At 37.2% G+C, this 20,718-nt stretch overlaps 1 protein-coding gene across 1 annotated transcript in view; it reads right to left on the minus strand.

The window, feature by feature from the left end:
* CDYL2 (chromodomain Y like 2) overlaps positions 1-20,718 on the minus strand; it is a 63,206-nt gene that overhangs the window by 13,543 nt on the left and 28,945 nt on the right. Inside the window, exons 2-4 of the mRNA XM_076349207.1 lie at positions 16,471-16,535; positions 15,483-16,077; positions 6,149-6,366 (exon numbers count right to left, since the gene is read on the minus strand). Coding sequence (XP_076205322.1) covers positions 6,149-6,366; positions 15,483-16,077; positions 16,471-16,535 — 878 coding nt within the window. The remainder of the gene's footprint in view (positions 1-6,148; positions 6,367-15,482; positions 16,078-16,470; positions 16,536-20,718) is intronic.

Raw genomic sequence — 20,718 nt, forward strand, 5'->3', positions numbered from 1 at the left:
GGTAACTTCTTATTTGGTCACAATTCAGCATAGTTTGTAAGCTGTCACTGATTTCAGTCATTTCAGCTTCCCCTCTTCTCTTTAGTGACTTGCTCCTCACTTCAAGGGCCATGATTTCATCTAGTGTGACACCTCCTATGCTTAAACATACTCATGTGTCAAAGTATTTCCTATAGACAGGGTCCTGTTGAGTCAAATTTTTCTCTTTTGTACTGAAAGATTTGCTGTTAGTGTGAATTTAGGTAAAAGATAGCAAAATGTGGTTGGGGAATTAAATATGGTTTCCACGTGAGAGAAAACCAAGATTTTTAGCTTGTGATTATTTTTGTTCACTACTTTATGTTTCCAAAAATTCTTTGGATCTCTGAAGTGCCTTATTTAAGAAATGTCCCTAAACACAGAACAGAAGTTTTGTTTATAACATTCTAGGTAGCCTTTTATTAGAAATCCTGTGACTTGTGAAACCAAGCTTGAACTTGTATATTCAAACCACGCAGTGCAATGCTACCTGCCTGCTTTCCATACGTGTTTGCATAACAATGATTGCTACTGGCTGCTGAGACTGGGACATGAGAAAGCAGGTGGTGAACTTTTAGATGCTTCACTTTTGTAAAAGTGCACTTCAGAACGCCTGTAATAGCGAGTATGTGACAGTGGGTGGAAGTGAAGTAATTAAAAGCAGCAGAATTTGGAAGTTTATCTGAAATTGTTGTGCAGGTACAAAAATGTCATCAGTGATTTTACAAGTACTGTTTATTCTCAGAGTCTCAGAGGCTGTCTCAGCCCTCAGTTGGTAAAACAGAGCAAAAGCGCATTTTGTAAAGGGCAAACAAAGGGAAAAAAACCCTAAAACCTCTGTTCAAAGTTAAAAAAGAAACTTTAGAAGGTGGTAGATGTTAGAATAAAAAAAGATACATATTTTGATTTTCCTAGTTCCATGCGAATGCCAGATTGTCCTCTTTAGTTTATTTTAAATGTTCTCAAAATCTGCTCTTTCTTAGGGAGCATGTTTAAATAATATCAGAGAATACCAGTCAAACATTTTTATATACAATGAGGAGTGTTGTTTTAAATATGATGCCACGATAGGATACTCCATTCAGCAAGTTTCTTTACCGTTCCCCTTCCTCCAGTAATATTTGTATATGTACCATCTCTTTGATGTTACCACTGCTATCCTTCAAACACATCATTACCATTACAAACCTGTCTCTTTTTTATCTTACTCCTCATTGATTTGGATGGCTAAAGCCATCTAGAAGTATAACAAACTTTTGAGCAAAGGTTATACTACTTGTGGGAAACCCCAATATTCTGGTATCAGTGTTTTTTCAATGTTTTGGAGAGGGTGATATCAAAAGTCCATTATTAGGAACTGATTTTCCAGATATAGTCGAAAATGGGAAGACTTTGACAGTATTTTGGATAGTATTTTTGAGCAGGAGTGGAAATTTAGTTCCACTGCTCCACTAGTTTCTAGCAAAAGAAAACAGTATCAGAAACCAGGAAACCATAATGTATTGGTGTTTTCAGTCTCCAAAAAGTATTCTTTTTTAAAATATCTGTAAGTTTGTCATTAACTTTATCATCACAAGGTGCTCGGAGGCTCATTGGAATACACCAATGCCAGCAAAGTCGATTCTCACTCCCTTGTTTTATGCCATGATTCCTTTGCTGGTGCAGTCCAAAATTCACCTGGTCACCTTGTCACTCGGCCTAGTTATAGCCAACCTGCTGTCCACTGTTGCTTCTGAATGCCTTGGCATCATGGCTTTCCTCACTGATTATCTGGGTAGGGGTATTTCTCTACAGATGTTTATATGATTACAGGAAAGCTACTAACAATAAAATACAGATAAAAAAGATGGTTTGTCTGTAGGGTTACAGAACTGTCTATTAACTGGGCAGTACTGTAAAGTAAATATCATTTTAGTTCAGAACTGCTGTCTAGTTTTAAGTACAAATTTCCATTTAATGCAGTAGTGGGTTCAGTTTGCAAATATAGAGATACTACGTGTCTTTAGTTACATTTCTTTGTCAGATTCCATATTCTTTTTCTCTTTTCCATGGTCCTTAAACCTTCCCTCATTTTGGTATAACTATGGCATTTGTCCAATTAAATTTTACTTTTTCTAGTGGACCAGATCTAATATTACTATTTGCAGGGTTCCACAGCAGTATTCTCCAGTTCCATGCTTTTTTTAATTAGCTTTTTTAATGGTCTTTTAGTTAATTTTCAGTTTTGGGGACAATATTTTTATTTGAATGCATTTGACTAAAATTTCTGAGGAAGTATTTACAAAACAGTATGAGCCAGTTCTTTTGCTTATAAAAATCTGTTGAATTATAAATTTAGACCAGGCCTAATGCTTCACTTACTGTTTTATTGAAACCCAAATATATAATAAAATTATCACTTTCTCAAAAGTTGCTTATTTTTTTAATCCTGTCAAGAAAATAAGTTGGTTAGTTCTTTAATAGGACACCTTATATTGCAAAATGAACATAAAATGTTTAAAAACTACATTACACTTCTAAGAGCTTATTTTAATGCCTGTCACTGCATGTAGGAAATCTTAAAAGGTATTTGGTGCCCTTTGCTTTCAATATTGCTTACATTCTGGGGAAATCAGGAAGCTGGGAACTTAACACCGTAATTATACAAAGTATCTTGAACAGAAGTCTCTTGTTCATATAAATAGAAATACTAGTTTAAAATGTTAACTTCTCTGAATCTCTAAGGATTCACTGTTGATATTCTTAAAGGTAAATATTCTGTAAATATTACAGTAAACCCAAATTTTAAAGCCATTCAGTTGTTCTTAGAACCTCTTCCACAATCGTACCTTTTTACATAAATACACTTTTTGTTACTTACTGACTCTTTGTGCCAAACAGATCCTGAGTCCTTTCTGTCTGGTAAATAAAGGAATTAGGAACCTATAAGGCTGGCTTCAGGCAGAACTACTGGCCAAAAAAGCAATTTGTCTTTGTATGAGAGCAAAAATACAGATAACAAGTAAACTTGTACCTGCATTTTTTTTTTTTTTAAGTCAGGAAAAGTTGTAAGTAAGGAAAAGTGAAAGCAAACCAGAGCTCCAAAATGCACCTGGTAGAACTTCAAACCCTGTAATTCTCATGGCTAGAAATTTGAAACCTGATTCTTTTGTATGAGAAGTGTATTTGAGGTAGTTATATCAGTCTTCAATGAAAACATTAGCTGTTTAGAGTACGCTTTGCATTTAATTCAGGGGAATATTAATTCCTAGCTCTATTAATAGTGTAAAGGAAATACAGTGGATGGATCCATTTAATCAGTTTGAAACAGAATTTGAATCCTTGAAATGTGCTGAGTTAAACCAGCAACATCATCATTGGAGAAAGAACTTCAGAAGCAGCAAAAGACCCGTGTGAGAAAATGCCCTAATGGAATTCATAATGATGAAGTATTTTACATATCTATTTTAAAAATTAATTTTAAAAGTAGTAAGCCTAAGCCACTGAAATAAAAACAAGCTGTTCAGTTTCATGACACTGGCTTGGAAGTTTTATAAGGTCTTGTAAAACATAAGAAAGAATTTCTATAGTGCTCTGAACATTTTGTAGAAAAAACTCAATTACTAGTGTGGCGCTGAGCCAACTTCAATCAGTGCAAATGCTGCTGGAAGGAGCATCGGCACATTCCATGCTAAAATCACATGCACAAACCCACAGGTGTGATGTGGTTACCAAAAACATTGGGTGAAGATTCAGGCAGGCTTCTCTAAGCTTTTCTTTTTCTTTTTTTTGTATAAATAAGTTCTTCTTTATTTTAATTAAATTGGCATAAATAGCAGAGGCCAGTGGTTGAACAAAACTACTAAATTTCATCTGAAGATTAAGATAAAGCACAAAGGGAAGCAGGGTTGTTTGGGGGTGAGAGTGATTTTGTATAAGCTTAATTTTATAATAATTGTGGGCAGTGCACACCTTTTCTTTTTTTCCTAACATAGATGGCCGAGAATAACCAGACCACTATTTTAACCACGCCAAGTAGACCTGCTCTGAGTAAATTAATCATTGACTATTTGGCAAACGTAATTTACTGAATGTCTAATAAAGCTTGAAGTTAGCATTTCTTTTGACAAAAGGAAACACACTTTCTTTGTTTTGTAGGAGCTTTGTGTTTGTACTTTCTATTCACTGGTGATAAAAGGGGTCAAAACTGAAAATGTTGTAAATCTCCCTAAAATACTCTTATCAGTTTGTCTCACCTATGGCTACGGGTGACAAACTGTAGGGACAAGGCATTCAACATATTCCTCCTTTCAGTTCCTTGGATTTTTGCTGTAATTGCCAGCAAGGATGTGGAATAACCAATATCGGAGGTGCTGGATGTTGTGGTGTGAATGATCATGGGCTGCAGCCTGGACCGAGGCCAAAGAAGTCATTTCATGTTTGCCAGCAAGCAGCCTTCAGAGGGCAAGAGCTTTCAATTGCTCTCAGCCTGCATGAGTTTTAAACAGACAATCTCAATGTGGAGAACTCATTACTTTGATTAATTCCTGACCATCCAGATCCTGGTCAGTAATGTAGTTTTCTAAAATGTATTTCCTGTTTTTTGAGTGAGCTTCAATAAAGGTTCTAGAAATAGTCTATGCCGGTGATGCAAGAACAGGACTATTATATGCTTATCATTTATTCTTCCACAGAGGTGGGTTCCCAGCATATTGAAAATTTTCAAAGAATGAAATGGATTGGTTTGGCAGACCTGAAGAGCCTGAATTAATTCACTGGTTAGAGCATTTGAATACCACTGATGTGGAAAAGCACAGCCAGCAACGTAAAGGTATGTCTGTTCAGCCTGAACATAGTAAGTCCTTGATTTCATACTTTTTCAGGCCCTTGAGCTCTTCGTTTAAATTACCTGCAGTGTCAATTAGTGGTAATTAATACATGGATGGAATGATGAATTCGATGCAATCTAATGCGTTTTAAGGAATTAGTATTAAAAGCAGGTGTTTGGTGTTCTGTGTTAATTACCAAGATAGTCCTTTTAAATATCATATAGTTTAAAAACTAGGAGTGATAAATGTATGTTCCAACAGTTTTAACTATTTAGTATCATTCTGTGTATTAATGTCCGTATGTAGGTGTGCATTTGGGAAGGGGAGTCAAATTTAGAGCCCATCATACCTGCCACTAGTTTTATCTGAAGCTCATTATAAGCAATTAATTTCAAAGTTATTCAGTTTCTTATTGGATAAAATAATTCCTCAAAGCTACAATCTACTTTTCCCCCAAATATTACTCAAACTGATATTTCGTATGCTCTTACCTTGAAGTTACTGTATAAATCAGAGCTGCACTGGCGTGTCTGGAGGGTAGCAACCCTCCAGAACAGGGCTCAAGCATGTTCTCTGCTCTCCAGGACATGCATCCTGATGCAGGCATTTACTGACACCCCTTTTGTTCTGACATGGGAAAGGTATACTGGGGCATTGCTGCCCACTATGCTGGGATCACAGGGAATGGATGGAAATCTCAGCCCTTCCAGTAACCAATGTACTGGAGTAGTATAAGCTACGAGTCCAAGTGTATAATGTTTGGAACAAGGGAATTCATTAATACCGTTTATATTGTACGACTTTATGCAATTCAGCTGAGAATAGAGCCCCTAATTGGTTAAGATTTCATAAATAAGGACTCATAAAGTGATTCAGAGAAAAAGCAATTAGGGATCAAGATATACTTTTAGAATTACTGTTTCAGGATATAGCCTGAAATTCCTCTGTATGCAACAACTGGAGCACTATTTAAATTAATAAAATGAAAGAGACCAGATTTCTCCTAAGGATAGTAAATATCAGTAACTTCAACATGTGAACAACCGCTTCACACAACGCCATGCTGGAAATACCGATTCTGCCATTCCTTTCTTTACTTCTAATTTTCGGTTTCAGACATGTAAATTAAAAATTAATTTCCATTGCATTCTTTCTGATAGGAATCCCAAGTGTGAAAAAGTTAGACATATCTGAACTCCATATTTCTTTTTTATGATAATCAATTAGGATAAAAATACATAAAATCCAGTTCAAGTGCAGTGTTTCCAAGATAACCCACACATTAGGATGGCTTGCTTTGGCTTTTATGGCTACATGCTTACCTCTGGGGTCAGTGCATTGTTATCTGAAGTCTGACTCGACAGCAAAATATGTGTGAAACCATCTTCTTTCCGGACTACAATGTCCCTGAACCGGCAGTTACTTTCATTTTGACGCACGCTGTATCTTAGTCTCTTATCGAAGACATAATCTTTCTCCCCATCTAGTTTCCTTTTCACAGTGCTGTGTAGATTCAAGCTTCCATTGGCCAGAGAAGAACCTTTCAGATGGAAAGAATCAAAGCATAATTATGTCTATACCTTCAAAGAAATGGAGTGATACTTTCTATTAGCTTAAACATAGCTCAGTATTTACAATAGCCTCTACGTGATAAATTTGATAAATCAAAAATATGCCTGGCTAGTCAAATGTAGCCTCAAGCCATTCTTATTATTCTATATTCCAACACGCAATACTTTTTGTTCTCTGATCAGACAACCTCTAGATCCAGTGAATTGTACCATGTGGGACTGGTACTCTTAACAGGATTCAGTTCTGCTTTGACAATGGCCTCAAGTTGCGCCAGGGGAGGTTTAGATTGCACGTGAGGAAAAATGTCTTTACTGAAAGAGTGGTTAAACATTGGCACAGGCTGCCCAGGGAAGTGGTTGAGTCCCCATCCCTGGAGGTATTTAAAAGATGTGTAGATGAGGCGCTTAGGGACATGGTTTAGTGGGCATGGTGGTATTGGGTCGATGGTTGGACTTGATGATCTTAGAGGTCTTTTCCAACCTCAATGATTCTATGATTCTATGAAAGCAATTGTATCGTGGTCTTCCGCATGAATTTGGGGTGATTCCTGAATTCACAGGAAAATTCTAATTCAGCTTTGAAAAAACTTGACATGACAGGTTTAGTCCAAATCCCATCTTTCAAAGTTATATTTTCTTCCTTTTATGGTGACCAAAAAGTCATTATCAGTTTCAAATGACAATCTGAATAAACACTTGTTGCACATCTCTATGTGACAGTCAGTTAGGGCAGTTCTTACTAAGCTGACACAACTGGCATTCTCTTCCACGTATCCTTGTGGTTAGCGTTAGAAGTAGCAGTTAGCCATCCTCTTTGCGCTGATCTCAAGCTTCTGCTCATTACATTTTACAGTAACAGTAATTACTGACTTTTGACTAACAGATAAGATACTGAACTTTGTACATAGAAAATGTTAATGCTGATGCCATTTTGGAGGGTATCCAGCAGTAGGGAAAAAAGGGAACTATGACAAGAATGATATGGTTCCTCCTTAAAAATGAATGAGAGTAATAGTACGTCAATTTTAAAAGACAGTTCATTCAGACTCACACTGTGTATGAACTGTAAACTATTACTTTGCTTATGTTTACAGTTCCTCTGTAATAGGCAATATATTATGATTGGTAACAATGCTAAACCGGAATGCTGAAAATATCTTTACAAGATTTGTATGCAATACTCCTTTTCTAATTACAGATGTTTCACACTTTTGTCATTAGAAGTAAAGCAGAGACAGGTTGTTGAGGAACAGAGATTAAAGTCACTCTGTTCATGGAAATAGTTTCCAAATCTGTTTTTTGTTTAAATATATGAGCCCACAATACGCCATATTTAAGAAAGGTCAAGAAAGAGCTGAATGAAAACACCTTTGTTTGTTCCGTTCTTTACTCCTGCCAAAGCTGACCCGTTCCTGCTTCTGGTATCAAATAGCCAGGAATTTTTAAAGGGCAGATGACATGAATATTAGAACATAGTTTTAAATTTTGTAGTTTATATGACCACTATCCAATTAAAAATGCTCTGTTGGAACAGAATTGAATGGTGAATTCGTAACAGATTACTCTTTAAACCAAAATCACTTACCCTCATTTTGGATTAGCTATGTTTCAACTTGATGTTTATGTAGGTAACTGAACTGCCTGATACCTCTCAGTTGGCAGTGGCCTGTGGAATTGTTCACTGTGCGAAACGCCTGTATAGACACTGCAGTTATGATATGTGACGTTAAAATATATAGCGTGCTTAATAGTATTTAACTGGTACTTCATTTGGCCTCATCATGTAAAGTGTGCATGTGTGTACACATATATCTACACACAGAAATGCACGTTTGTTAAAAAGTCCACTATTTCAGTCAATCATAAACCTCTTTTTCATTGTTAAATTAAGAGATACCATCTAAAGTATCGCCTATATTATACTGAATGGAGGATTTAACTGGTGCAATGCAAACATTGACAAATTACATTAGATCATCAATTTGAAGAAAAAGCATTTGAAGCCAGCAGAATTTGAAATTTGTTTTCTGGACAAGAATTATCTACAAGTGTAGAAATCACCATGTGCTTGAATTTTGAAATTATGAGTAATTTCTGTTGGCATGTTTCTTCTTTTTCATAAGGTTTTCCTACAGCATATATTTTGACGTGTTCTCACAAACAAAAATCAACTTGTGAAATTACTAATGGAAAACTAATAGCATTGGGAATAATATACTGAAACAAATTAATTATTTGACTGAGGCAGACTTTTAAATATTGCATTTTTATCTATTCAATCCTTACTATGTTGCTTGACCCAGCAATAAACTACTAAGATGTGAAGAGTTAAATCTCTCAAAAAAGTGTAAAGAACTTATAAAATCAGAGGCCAAATGAACATTGAATGGAAAATGTGTCAGACTAACTGTCCTGATTATCTACCTAGCATTGAAGATTATGCCACATCGATTTTAAATACAGATGGTAAGAGAATGGTAGAAGATTAATTCACACAGATAATCCAGCTCAACAAAAAGCCTCATAGTAATAATTTTACTTTAATTTTTTGTTATATTCTTCTTTGATTAATGTATTTAGTTTGTAAATTAAATACGTAAGAAACTATAGATATTATAAAAATATTTTAACTGTCTGCACACCAGCTGACAGAAATTTAACCAGAGGAAAGAAAGATCTAAACTAAATATGAGAGAAACATAAATGAAAAAGTGTCATTTCCAGGAATGGATGATTAACAGAACAACATATAGTGAGTAAATTGTTGTTTCAGTGTATACTGTGTATCCTGTAATCTTGCTTAATCTGGTAAACTGGAGAAAATGACCAGCAAAATCCAAAGACAACACTCAAGTGAAACCAGGCCAATTTAGCACGTCTGTTGCATGGATGTGATGGAGCTACTGAAGGTTTGCTCTGGAGCCACTAAAGCATCCAGATTGTTGCTGCATGAGGGTTAGTAGTTAGCACCTGCTTAACGCACACAAGGGTAACAGTACCTTAATATGTCACGATGAAAAATGACTGTGACATAGGGAAAAAGGGGCATTCTCAAAGCAATCTATACTGCATGTGAAACAAATTAAGGATGTCACAAATTAACTAAGGAAGCTTTAGGTACCTCTAAATGTGGTTTACTGGCTTAGTAATGAGTATTTGATGCTCAGTCTAAGTACAAAAAGAAAACAGAACAGGAGAAAAGATTCCTTCCTTTAGTGGGAGTTTAATCTAATTATTACCTTGTTTTTAATCAGCAGCAGAACTTGTGGAATACCTAAAACCACACTGATGTTTAGAAGAAGTTTCAGTATTTTTTAAGGGAACTTCAGATATTCCCAAGACCACTGGTGCATCTAGTAATCCCTCTCCAAGAATGGCAGTAAAGGATGTTATTTAAGGAGAAAACGCAAGCTTGGCCACTTTCTGCAGTCCTCTCCCCTAGTATCATCCCTAACGTATAGCAATATGAGAGGATTCATCCTTTCTGTTTCCTTCAGTATTTGCTCGTGGACGTTTTCATGGATTTCTCTAATCCCCTTTTGAGCCTGTTGATGCTGTCTGTCTCCACAGCCTCCTGTGGTATGAGTTTGAGAAGTTGTGTAGCCACTACACAGAGAAGAATTTTCTTTCATCTGTGCTTTTATCTGATATTCTACCAGTTTCAGTGAGTGGTTCCTAGTTCTGTTATTGAGGGATTTAGTGAACAACAGTTCTGCATTTACTTTATCTGAGGCCTTGATGATTTTGTAAACTTTGATCATATTCACCCTCAGCCTCCCCCTCTCCTAACTGAAGCCTCTTGTGTACTTGTAATCCTCTTCATTTTAGTTGCCTGTCCCTGTATCTTCTCTAGTAGTCCACTACTGTCAAAGGGGACAACACCTAACAATGTTACTGCTGCTGCTGTTGGTACTAGAAAGTGCCTAAAGACTCCAGATTGAGCCTGAGACTGGGGCTCCATTATACTAGGCATCGCAGAAAACACATTAGAAATTTATAGTCTAAAAAGATGAGGCAGTCAAAGAGTAGGAGAGGAAAGAGAGAAAAGATCGCAATGAGCCTCAGATCACTCAATGCTTTAGAGGACTCGGATCTCCCCATCGCCTTCCACTGCTTCTGCTCACTAGAAGAGGACACCTCAAGCTACTGTTATTTTCAGATATATCTTTTCGTAGTGTTTCATCACAGTCAGTTTAATGGAGCAGTCTCTGTCCCACCACGCTATGTAGTGATCCTTGTGCAGGTACTAGCGTGCAGGTGGGTAGCCATACTGTGAACTGAGCTGATGAACTGTTCTGGCTGGAAGCTCACCCTGCAAAACTGTGGTTAATTTTCAAACAGATCAGGTTCACCTTGTAGCCTCCAGAGTACTAAAACTAGTGCAGGGAAAGGGATGGGAATAATGATCAGGGTATCATGGGATGGAGGGCTGGACTGTTTCTTTTGTTAGCAGCATGCATTTATGCTGAATGAAAAGGATCATGGAGCTAGGGCTTTAATTTTTCTAGGTGAAATAAACCATGCTCCCTTACTCTCGCTGGTAAAACAGCTTGGCATTCCTCAGTATTCCAAATAGCCTTTCTCTGTCTCCTTTCTGTCTTTCTTGTGGGTAATGGTTAATACTGTACATACTTAAAAGCAGTGTTCTGTTGATAATTTACTAATAATTTCAGACTTCTCCAGCTAAGGGAGCATCTGTAAGATATCTAAAAGCAATGAGTTTTTATCCAAATTGAGAAAGCAAGCATATTTGGGTTGTCTTTTACTGCCAGTATTGCTCCAGAATAAATAAAACAGAACAAGCTAAAAAAACAAGAGGAAGCAGTGACTAAGTTCATAGAGAGTATTTAAATTAAGGGCACCATAAGACTACAAAGATTTTCCTAATGGAGAAAAACAGTGGTTAGTGATACATGACAAGCAAAAATTCTTCAGCAGATGGTACAGAAATAGAGTGGTGTAGAAAAGGGAAAAAGAAAATTAGAAGGGGATGTTTTTTGGTGCTGTCAAGAAACTTGACAAAACAATCACTCTCAATTACAGTATCTGGAGAGAAACAGAAATGTGATAACAGAAGACAACAAATACCATCAGAAAGAACGGTATTGTTAGCTCCTGGGAGCATCAGTGGATGTTTTCTTGCAGAGTTTTTCAATATTTTCCAATTTGCAGACCCTTATATAACTGTCAGTAAAAAATGACTCTACTCTCCTTATGACGGGATGTGTAGAAGGTAGAAGAGAGGTTTTGGTAAGAAGGGTCTGTCCCAACTTCAGCAAGGTTCCAGGCCTCCACTAGAGTGCATATGCATATGCACATGATTTTGTGCATACACCTGTAGGTACACAGTCATCTTTCTGGGGCAAATAGCTTACTGGTGAGAGTTTTATCTATAGGTTGAGCGGGAAACACTTGTACCCAAGTGGATGTATACACAAAACCAAACACAGACTGGTGGAAGTCCGTTCAAGGAGTCATCAAAAACTAGTTTTTAAATAGCTATTATTTCTTTCAACAGAACTGGCATACCACAGACAAACAAAATATGGATATTTTTTGAGTAGCTGTAGTTTATAAATTACTAATTATATTGCTTGGTTCAATACACTTGTAGTTAAACATTATTATAATATGAAAGAATACTGGTTCAAGTTGATGGGTTTTGGAGGCCTTCAACCATAGGCCAACACTAGTAGCAGAGCTGGGCCTACAGCTGGGTTTTCAAATCATGGGGAATATTTGAGTTTTCCAAATCTAGGCTTCATTTCAAGATCAACTTAAAATTTCTATATACATTTTCTGTGCAGTCTTACACTTAGCTGTGAAATGAGTCTGACATTCATTTGGGCTTCATACAGGCAATCTCAAAACTGACACAAATGCCTGTTTCATCAGATTCTGCACGGGGCTGCCCGGGAACCACAGCTTCTGGGAGCCAAACCCAGGTCCTCCAGGCTCCCTCTTTGTTCTACACATAGTGCCTGGGAGCCCTGCGAGCGTTGATGGGGCATGCCGGGCTTTCGACTTCCAGACTCTGTGGCAGACTGCCTGAAACCTCTGGCATAGCTGGCTGCCTCAAAGCTAAACGTGGGAGTCCTGCCAAGCAGACTGCCACATTGCTCCTGGTCTCAAGGGACAAAGCCTTGGGACCTTGGCTCAGATTTGGAGAAAGTTTTGAAACCCAAGATGTCTGGAACAAAACTTCTGTTATTCAACAAACTGGCATTTTTCTCTGAAACTTTCTTCATTTGTAATTTGTAAAATTTCAAACCAGTTTTAGTGGACATCTATCCTGTTTAAAATGAGTTTGTGATACTAACAGGACACATGGCAGAATCACACTGGCATCTTCTGTGCTACTTCCCTGTGAGTGTGAATGCTGAGGGAGTTCAGTAAATTGTTGGAGTTGTTGAAGAGTAGTGCAAGTTTCTTCAATTTGACATTTCAAATGATGCAAAATCCTGTATCAGGAAATGTGACTTCTCTCAAGCTTGTAGGGCAATATTAGAAAAAAAGCTAGTACTTTTATTTTGACCCTTCTTCACCAGTTTCTGTCTGCTCTTACTTTGGTAGTCTCATCTCTCCTCTTTGTAGTTTTCTCCACTATGCATGTGCTGGGTATCACAAAGCAAGACTGGAGGGATTTCTGACCTTGGGAGTGCTGCTGAGTATGGGTTTTTCAGACGAGAACCAGGTAGAGATTGAAAGATCTCTTGCTTTTGCCTACAGGGAGGTCAGAATGCAAGGGAGAAAGGACAGCAAATTACAAAACAGACGTGATGGATTTGGAGAATGCAAAAACCCTCATAAAGAAATGTTTTAAGGGAGCTGCATATGTTAGGCCAGGAGCCCTCTGTACATGGCAGAACACCTGGCTGCTTAGGCAAAGCAGCTTTCTACTGAAATAGAGCTCTCTTACAGGGATTATTCAAACGGGGGCTGGTGGATGCCATTCACTAGCTCTTGTGGGGACAAATGAAAGGCTCATTTGACCTTAGTTCTTTGTGGCCCTTTAGTTCTTCGTTAAAAAAAAAAGACTCTAAAATATAGGAATTAATGCATTTTAAAGATGCATTTTGTATCAGAACTTCCCCAATGAATAACATAAAACAAATGATTAAAAAAACTTCATTAGAAACAGTAAAAAAGCAAAGAAAAATAACTTTATATGCAACTGTAATTAGATATGCAAGTCTTTTTAAAGAAGCAGGTAACTTTTTAAACAGTCTTAGATGAGCTCAAACTCATCAAAATACAAAAGCCTGCACTCTCAATTTTAAGTGTCATTGACATCATCTGGGCTACTTACGCATTTAAAGCTGCCCACACATTTTGCTGGTTTGGGAGTCTTTAACAAGATATTTGATGCCTGGATTGAAAGATCCCAGCAGTTACAGGATGTAACCAGTAAGACTAGGCAAGGACAGTTCTACATCCCAAATCAAGTAGCATTTGCTAGGTTGCCAGTAGGGTGGAAAATGGAAAGCGGGGTGATATAATTTATGTTGACTTTTGAAAAGTTTTTGGCAGGGAAATTCACAAGAAGCTGTTAAGGAAATGAGTGCTATCATGGGCTATGGAAAGTGGCTAATAAAAATAAATAATTGGAACAAATGGTTACTCTTCATCATCTCAAATGATTAGTAGTTGGCTGCCCCAAGGACCTGCACAAGGATTAGTTTATTTAATGTACGTATTAATGAACTGGGAAGAGAAGTATGAGAGGAAAATTTGAAGGGAATACAAAATAAGTAGAGTAAAAACTAGGAAAGAATTTGAAGAGCTTCACTGAGTCATAAGAAAAGGGTGAATTGGCAACAGTAAAGCAGATTAAATGCATAATGAAAAGAATCATACATATAGCTGTGTTCTAAATTAACTGTAACCAGCAAAGAAAAAAACCCTAAGAGCAACTGTGTATCACTCAATGAAAACCTTTACGCAGTGTGTAACAGCAGAAAAAATAATTCTCAAAAGGTTGTATCGCCACTATGTCAGTAAGCAGTAGGAAATCATTTGGAACAGCTCCTGCTGTTTTTAAAAGGTATTAAAAAAACCCCCACACACCAAAGGCACAAGAGGATACTGAAAACTACCAGGAATCTGGAAAGACTTCCACATGGTAGGAAGGCTAAAAAGGCTGGGGCTGCCTACAGATTGACAGGATGTCTTCCTCTTTATCCTTTCATATAAGGACAAGAGCTTATTCAATGAAAGTAAAGGTCAAAAAAAGCCCAAACAAAACCCCCAAACCAAAAACCTGATCAAATAAAATGTGCATCTCATTGTTAGCTCCTGGAAATTACTGTGACAAAGCACCATTGAGGCTTTAGGTTTGGTAGAATTAAAAAAAAAAAAAGATTGGACACATAGGTAATGAGAAGCTACTTAGTTGCATTAAACTGCATAGTATTTATAGAGAACATAAACCTTTATTCTTTGAGAACTAAGCCAGTCAGTAACTATGAGGATTAGAAAGAGATTTCTCCTATTTCTTCTCGTTCACTTCAAGGCTGTTTGTACCTTCCCATAAAGTATGTTTTTCAACTTCTGATGTATCCAGTCACTGTCAGAGACAAGGACCTGGCAGTTCTGAGTACTCCTGAATATGATGAGCAGTAATACTGAGGAACTCGAATGTTATTCAGCCATACTTACCAAGATACCTCAGCAAAAGTGGTATTGATTCTGTTTCTAAAATGATCCTGATCTTTCTAGACCACTGGGTCTGTGCACACATAACTGAGAAGTGATTTGTTACTTGGTGATACACAAAACCAAAGTTGCAGTATTATACATACCTCCGTTGTCATTCCTACTCCATGCCTTGTCATAATTTCCCCACAAGAACTTTACACTGCAAAGGCATGTAACAAAGCCCACATTGCTTCATGTCACTCCATAGGAAATGGAAGGAGAGAAGCCAACTGATTAAAAAATGGTATAATATATGGGGAAAGAGCTTCTCACCATATCGCTTGTATAGCATGACAATGATTTCTCCACGAGTGGACTCTTTGTTTGCAGGTGCTGCAATTACCACCCCCCCCCCCGGCCTCAAAAGACTGTAGTTTAAATCACATACCAATTCCATTCACAACAGGTGAATCATTACTAACTTCCAACACGCTGGGCAAATTTTGTTCTCCTTCATGATCATTTAAATCCGTATTTTGCTGTTGTGAGCCATTCCCAAAATGTCTGGAATCTTTTTCATGACTGCCATCTCCATTCTGCAGACCATTATGTGGCTTTTTCAGTGGCATGATCTGTAAACCGCTGGGAGTAGTTCGGTAAGTCACAGTTTTAGCAGCCCTGTCATTAGCAGATGCTGGCTTTGCTGTGTATCCTCTTTTCTGTTTTTGAAGAGATGGATTAATTCTCTTCCTTTTGTGTGTTGACCCTTTAGACTTCCCAGATTCAGAAGGTCTATGTGATATTTTCTCAACAGAAGACCCTCGGCTTTCCCGTAAAAATTTTGGAGCGCTGGCCTGTTTCCCATGTCTTGATCGCTTTTCTCTAGTAACATGTAGTCCATTGAATTCATCAATAAATTCCTCACAATGTAGTAGGTGATGTTCAGGCTCCCAGGTGTCTTCATTGCTTCCGTAGCCTTTCCATCTGATGAGATATTCCCACTTGCCCTTCTTGTTCTTCCTTTTGTCTACAATCCTCTCCACCTAAAAGAGAAAAAAAAAAAAGTATCATATTAGAAAGAAAAATAGTTTGGTCATGAAAACGATGTTCTTAATTTAGAGCTAGGAAGGCCTCCTTGACATTGTAAAGGCACCTTAGTATTCATGAGATTCTCCTAAAATGCAGTGCCTAAAACATGAACTGACTCTGACACGGAAAGCCACCCAGGCTAGCCAAAATGTAGCAACCTATTTTACAGATTTAAATCTACCTTATTTTCACAGGATGCAGTCCAACACTATATTCCCATTGGATCCTATATAGACCATGCTGACTGCTGATGAGAACCTACTTGGTGTGTGTATAAACCGCTTGACGTAATGTTTAGGAATCAGTGTTACATGTTTCTGTTCGACAAAGAATTCCCATGAACAGACCTGGCAATACAGGAGAGGAGTGCGGTAGCCCCAGTGGTATTTTGACAGCAAGGCCATTTCCCCTTCTGAAAACATTAAGAAGAGACATAAACACCTGATCAAACCTGATCTGGGAACCTGCAATAGCCACAATGTGAAGAAACAAGAGAGAGCCTGAATATCATTAATGAAAGCATGATTTCTTTGAAAATCTGGCTGTAAAATGAGACGATTATTGTTACATTCCTCAGCTACCTCTTGTTTGAAAGAGCTAAATAAAGCGTATTTTGCTATATTGCCAGTTACTGATCATTCTCCTGAATCCACACATGCATTATATCCCTATAAACATCCCCATACTTCATGTCTTGAAATTGTCTTGAACAGAGAACTGATTATAACAAAATACAATATTTTACACCAAAGATATATTTGCAGTAGTGTACATCCACTTTGCTGCTTCCAACATAAAAATTTGTATTTTTTATGAATGCAATATTTGAGTAAATACACAAAATTTGTGAGTGCACCAATTAAAAAAAAAAGGCAAATGAAAGGCATAAAGGCAGGATTCTTACGTAGAAGTAATGAATTTCATAAACCTATGCTAGAGAATGTCAGTTCCTTAAACTTAAGGAACATTTCTGCACCAAGGGATAAGGAACTATATTGGGACTGCAAGCTGAATGTGAATTAACAGTATCATGCTGTTGTAGTAAATGGGCTGTACAACTGAAGAAATCTTCGTGCTATCTCAGCACTGGCAAGATCTCAACTAGGGGGAGAGTGCATATGAAAACCCAAGCACAATCAGTGGGCAGCAAGTCATGGGTTTAAATTGCGTCAAGAGAAATTTAGATCAAGTCATTAGGAAAAATGTTGTAATTATAGTAAGAATTAAGCATTAGAATAGGTAACGTTGGGAAAGTCTGGAGGGTTTTTAGAACGAACATCTGCCATGAAAAGTCACTGCTAGAAAATCGGGTTATGATGTGAAAACCTTTTGAAGTCTCTCCCAAGTTTTATTTTCTGATTCTTTTATTTTTTTATTTTTTAAAAATGTGGCTTATGAGGGATAAATATGCCACTAATGAAAAAAAATCATTATCGTTAACCAAATTTTTAATTTAGAAAAATAAATAAGTGGCTAGCTAATGTAATAGTTTTCATTGCTCTTCAAAGAAAAATCATCTCATGTGAAGAACAACAGTGGAATCTGTATGGAGAATTTAACCTTGAAGAAGGGCAATCACAGCAGTGTAAGTAATTGTTCTTTTTAGGTCCCCTGTTAGACCAAACCAATGGATTAATTCTGTCTGTTCGCTGGCTGGAACTGTACATTTATAGAAAACTTGGTGGGTTCCCCAAAGGAGTCTAAATGTAATTAGCAACTAAACATTATACTTCTATCTTAATTCATTTACATGGGAACTGTGCTAAGATATCTGTGTCTGAGTCAGAGTGGACAGCTTTCCTCCATCTCCAGGGCACTCAACTGCAGCATCCCAAACAGCTTGTTCCTGTGCTCTGTCTTATCAAATATCTGCACAGAACCACCGCAGAAGCAAAGCAAGGCATCATCTTTACTCTGAATTTAGCACAGTCCCCTTCAGGATTGCTCAGTGTGGCAGAACAATTAACTGAAGCTCAGTCTAGGCAAGTTTGAGATCATTTGTCTGAAAAGAGGAAAAGTCCTCACAAAAAAAATGAACTGGCATTTTTTTGTGTCCTCATTTGGGATGTGTGGCTTTCAATTGTCAAAATAATAGACTTATTATGATCTTGTTGAGAGAGCAGCTGTCCAAATTATCCCCGGCTTTAAAACATTTCTCCTCCTCCTATCTGGGACTAGCCAGAAAGATGGTACATTGAACTGTGGAACTCTGTAGTGGCCTGTGGGTTGTCTGTGGATTTGTTACTTTAATTACTGCAGCTCACTATACCAAGGAGCAAAACACACACACATACATACATACATACATATATATATATATATATGCCCTGGGGAAAAAATTAAATTGCTGGGGAAAAAATTAAATTGCTGCTAAACTCAGTAGACCACAGCTATCATTACTGTAGAGAATTTGGTTTAGAGCTATTCTGTCTGTACTAGCTAAACAACACATGCATTCCCTTCCCTTTTTAATTCAGGAGTTGGAACACAAATTCTGTGTCAGGTTGATGCTACCTCGGAGTAACTTCTGCCTTTCCTTTGAGGGATTACACCAGTTGCATTCCCCCACTTGCTCACTGAAGGAAGAACCTCAGAAGGGATGGACAAATACCTTGCCATTTTCAGAATCACATACAAAAAGCATCTCTTTTTCACTCACTCTTTTTCACCTCACCTTTTTTCACTCATGCCCATATCTTTAAATTTAACTATACTGACTTCTCATTTTCACATTGTTGCTCTGCTACAAGGAGGAAAAGTGAAGGGAAGAGCTCTTCTTGGAGAGCATTTTTTAATATGAAAAACACTCAAGTATTTTGGTGATGAGGCATTATGCATTTCAATTAAGAGGATAAAAGGAGAAAACATGAGTGGTCTTTGTTCCTGGGAAACAAAATACTGGCAATGGAGAATACGATTAACCAGTTCAACACATCATGAAGGGAGAATAAAAGTATTTATGAAATTGGGTCAAATTTAATAAATGGTTTCAGAAAAAACATTTAGAAAGCAAATATATTTGGGAAAGACTAAGCATTTCATTACAGCATTTTCAGAACAAAACTATCAACGTTTTCACTTCCAATTTAACTAACAAAACTAAAATAAAGAGGGAGTAAATAAGCTGAAGGCAAAATGTTTTGTTTCTGGTCAAACCCCCTTCTCAGTTTATTGTTTTGCTGGGGAGAAAATGGAAAAAATGTGGGTTGATCCAAAATTAGTTTTTCGGTTCAGCCATCATACCCACTTGGCATAAAAATTCTGAGTAGGTATCATCTGCCTCGTCCTCATTACTGCCTCATTGTTCATTACTGTATGCATTTGAGGGTAGCAGCGAACATACTTGACCTCTCAACATGGTCCCTTTTCTTTCTCGGGGCTTTAAGTTCTTCATTGATATTTATCCCCTTCAGAGTGCCACTGTGTTCCTTCACTGCATACAGTGAAGTGCTTCAGTGTAGGCGTAAATATCAGGTTTTGACCCACACCTGGTACTGTCTGTACCGTTCTCCTATTCACAGTCCACAGTAATAACAAACATCACTATTTTATTTTTGTAATGATGTATATTTGTTTTAACAGGTAGTATATAAAGTAATAATCTTTCCTCATTTACTTAAGGTTACACAAATTCACATGAGCTTTCTTAATGAGAAATAATTCTGTGACAGCTAGTGATTAATAGAAATAATACTTTCATTCCTTCCCTAGAATAAGCAATACACAGTTCTGAGAATATGCAGAAAATACCAATGGCTTCAATGTCTGATTTTCCATTTTCCCCCTCAGTTCTGTCTTTAATGAGAACTGAATGACATCTTCCCAAAAGTGACCTTGGTAGTTACAGTTTGCCAAATCCTTGAATTCACTATATTTGGTTTGGAAAACTAAGTAGTTAAATTTAATAAAAGTGAAATGACTGCAAACAAGGTTTGCAGGGGTATCACAGTTAAGAGAGTGCTAGAATTGACATATACCATTACTTGCCTAGATTCTCTCTCTCCCTGCCCCCCTTGGCTAATTCTGGATGAATTGAGGTGCTGATATGTTACCATATAAATGTGTTCAAAGAGAACAAATAGAGTAAGACCACGGCATCTGTGCAAATGCATTTGGAACACACTTTTTAGCTTCCAACTAGCCTTAAACCTAGCTCTATACACAGCTGCACAAACTAGGATGAAAGTCATAAATAAAAGCCTTTTAAAAAAGTTTTGTATTCTAACCTTAATGTGAAATAAAAAAAAATACTAATCAATTATAGTACAAATATGTAGAGCTTCATTAACTTAGTGTTATGATCTGTGATCAAGTGTTTGTATATGCAACGTACAACACACACACATCTTCCTTCATAGAAGATTCAGGGTCAAAATCATTCATTTAACAGCACAGTGTTATTGTCCACTTATAAAAAAAAAAAATTCTAGGCTAAGTTAAAAAAGGGTAATTCCTATTGAATTATTTCTATAGATACAGCTGTAAAATCCGGTGTAACAGCACACTCATCTCACAGTTCACAGGACATTTACAGAGCATAAATAAAAATCCTTATGTTCCCAGAAAACACCTTCCAGGAGATCAGTTAACTTCCA

The sequence above is a fragment of the Aptenodytes patagonicus genome, chromosome 11 (genome assembly GCF_965638725.1).
Source record: "Aptenodytes patagonicus chromosome 11, bAptPat1.pri.cur, whole genome shotgun sequence".
NCBI lineage: Eukaryota > Metazoa > Chordata > Aves > Sphenisciformes > Spheniscidae > Aptenodytes > Aptenodytes patagonicus.